We start from the raw sequence: 2,734 nt of genomic DNA on the forward strand, positions 1-2,734 counted from the left end.
TCCTTCCTTGTTGCTTTCTTGTGCTCTTGCTTTCTTTCTCTCTTGCCTTCTTTCTTTCTTTTGACAGAGTTTTGCCTTGTTGCCCAGGATGTAGTACAGTGGCGCGATCTCGGCTCACTTCAACCTCCCCCTCCCAGGTTCAAGTGATTCTCCTGCCTCAGCCTCCTGAGTAGCTCAGATTACAGGTATCCGCCACCACTCCTGGCTAATCTTTTGTACTTTTAGTAGAGATGGGGTTTCACCCTGTTGGCCAGGCTGGTCTCGAACTCCTGACCTCAGGTGATCCATCTGCGTCAGCCTCCCAAAGTTCTGGGATTATGGACATGAGCCACTGCATCCGGCCTAGCAAGACCCTGTTTCTACAAAAAATTTTAAAAAATTAGCCAGTCATGATGTCGTGTACCTGTAGTCCTAGCTACTCAGGAGGCTGAGGTGGGAGGATCACTTGAGCCCAAGATGTCGAGGCTGCAGTGAACCATGATTGCATCACTGCACTCTAGCCTGTGGGACAGAGCAGGACTCTGTCTAAAAAAAATAAAATAGACCGGGCGCGGTGGCTCAAGCCTGTAATCCCAGCACTTTGGGAGGCCAAGACGGGCGGATCACGAGGTCAGGAGATCGAGACCATCCTGGCTAACCCGGTGAAACCCCGTCTCTACTAAAAAAAAATACAAAAAACTAGCCGGGCGAGGTCGCGGGCGCCTGTAGTCCCAGCTACTGGGGAGGCTGAGGCAGGAGAATGGCATGAACCCGGAAGGCGGAGCTTGCAGTGAGCTGAGATCCGGCCACTGCACTCCAGCCTGGGCGACAGAGCGAGACTCCATCTCAAAAAAAAAAAGAAAAAAAAAATTAAATAAATAAATAAAATAAAGGATCCAGGCACCCGAACTCATTCTACTTTGATCTCAAGCTTTTCTGAGTTTTCCCTCCACTCTTACAGGCTTTGCCAGGCTACCACAACATACTTGCCTCTGTATCTTTGCTTTATTTTTTTTGAGACGAAGTCTGGCTCTGTCGCCCAGGCTGGAGCACAGTGTTGTGATCTTGGCTCACTGCAACCTCTGCCTTCGGTGTTCAAGTGATTCTTCTGCCTCAGCCTCCTGAGTAGCTGGGATTACAGGCATGCACCACCGTGCCCGGCTAATTTGTGTAGAGACAGGGTTTTACCATGTTGGCCAGGCTGATCTTGAACTCTTGACCTCAAATGATCTGCCCACCTCGGCCTCCCGAGGTGCTGGGATTACAGGTGTGAGCTGCCGCGGGCAGCCTGCATCTTTGCTTTTAAGATAGTCCCTGCCTAATATGCCTCTTCCTCACCTCACAGTTATCGAATAACTTTCTTCCTTTAAAACCCACTTCCTCCAGGGTGCCCACCACCCCTACTCTTCCTGCGTCTCTAGGATTGATCCCTTCTCTGAGCCATTCTCGGATTCTGAGCACTGTACATGTGGTTTTTGGGTGCAAGCATGACCCACTGGAATGTGGACATAGCAGGGAAAGTGACCCTTGCTTCTCTCTCCGATGTGTCTGCAGTACGTGGTGGATGGGTAGGATGGGTTTTGAGTCTGTAACCCTCAAGCCTATCCCTTCTGACAGTGACTGGCATGGCAGGGCTAGCTGGCCTGAAGCATGACATTGACCATTTAAGAGCTGACACCAACCAGTCCCTGGTGGAACTTCGGGGCTTATTAGGTGAGTGAGACTTGGGGAATTGCCCAGGGATGGGGGGCATGGCAGAGCTGGCACATTATATCACTCCATTGTGAAGTGATTCTCAGTGCAATCTATGCGAATGGTGTCTCCCTGCTGGAGTTGAGCAGTGTACAGCCTGCACAACCATACATGGCATACTATGCACATGGCTCAGGTTCTGGGGCCATCCTGACAGCATTCTTTTTTTTTTTTTTTTTTTTTTTTTTTTTGAGACAGAGTCTCGCTCTGTCGCCCGGGCTGGAGTGCAGTGGCTGGATCTCAGCTCACTGCAAGCTCCACCTCCCAGGTTTACGCCATTCTGCCTCAGCCTCCCAAGTAGTTGGGACTACAGACGCCCGCCACCTCGCCCGGCTAGTTTTTTGTATTTTTTAGTAGAGACGGAGTTTCACCGTGTTCGCCAGGATGGTCTTGATCTCCTGACCTCGTGATCCGCCCCCCTCGGCCTCCCGAAGCGCTGGGATTACAGGCTTGAGCCACCGCGCCCGGCCCCGACAGCATACTTTCTGGTTCCCAGGCTGCCGCCGAGTTACCTGTCCTGAAGGCTGGCTGCCCTTTGAGGGCAAGTGTTACTACTTCTCCCCAATCACCAAGTCATGGGATGAAGCCCGGATTTTCTGCCAGGAGAATTACTCTCACTTGGTCATCATCGATAGCTTTGCTGAGCACGTGAGTTGTTCCCACTGAACCTTTGAGAACCTTCAGGGACAGCCTGCTTCTCTTCCGGGGTGCACACATCCCTCCATTCCCTGGATGGCAAGAAATTAGAATTACTTTTCAGTTACTAAAACTTTAACAGCAAGCTCTTCCTAAGATAGTATCATGCAGAAGTTAAGAAGACATGCTTTGTTTTTTGAGTTCAAATTCTGATTGTGTTGATTTAACCTCTGTACGTTTCAAGTTTCAGTTTTATCTCTAACTTGAAAATACAATAATGAGTATCTGTTAGGTAGCACTTTCTGTGTTTCAGGTTGTATTCCAAATACTTTACATCTTACATTCATTAACATGTGCAATCCTCAGG

General features: G+C 49.7%; 1 protein-coding gene across 1 annotated transcript; it reads left to right on the forward strand.

Annotated features, from left to right (window-relative positions):
* The first annotated feature begins 1,186 nt into the window (after positions 1-1,186).
* LOC108525653 (C-type lectin domain family 17, member A-like) lies at positions 1,187-2,482 on the forward strand. Its single transcript, XM_017866559.1, has 2 exons — positions 1,187-1,692; positions 2,228-2,482. The coding sequence occupies exons 1-2, from the start codon at positions 1,605-1,607 to the stop codon at positions 2,395-2,397; spliced, it is 258 nt and encodes an 85-aa protein (XP_017722048.1). The 5' UTR covers positions 1,187-1,604; the 3' UTR covers positions 2,398-2,482.
* Positions 2,483-2,734: the final 252 nt, after the last annotated feature.

This window comes from Rhinopithecus bieti, unplaced genomic scaffold (assembly GCF_001698545.2).
Source record: "Rhinopithecus bieti isolate Rb0 unplaced genomic scaffold, ASM169854v2 scaffold_82525, whole genome shotgun sequence".
In the NCBI taxonomy this organism is placed as follows: domain Eukaryota; kingdom Metazoa; phylum Chordata; class Mammalia; order Primates; family Cercopithecidae; genus Rhinopithecus; species Rhinopithecus bieti.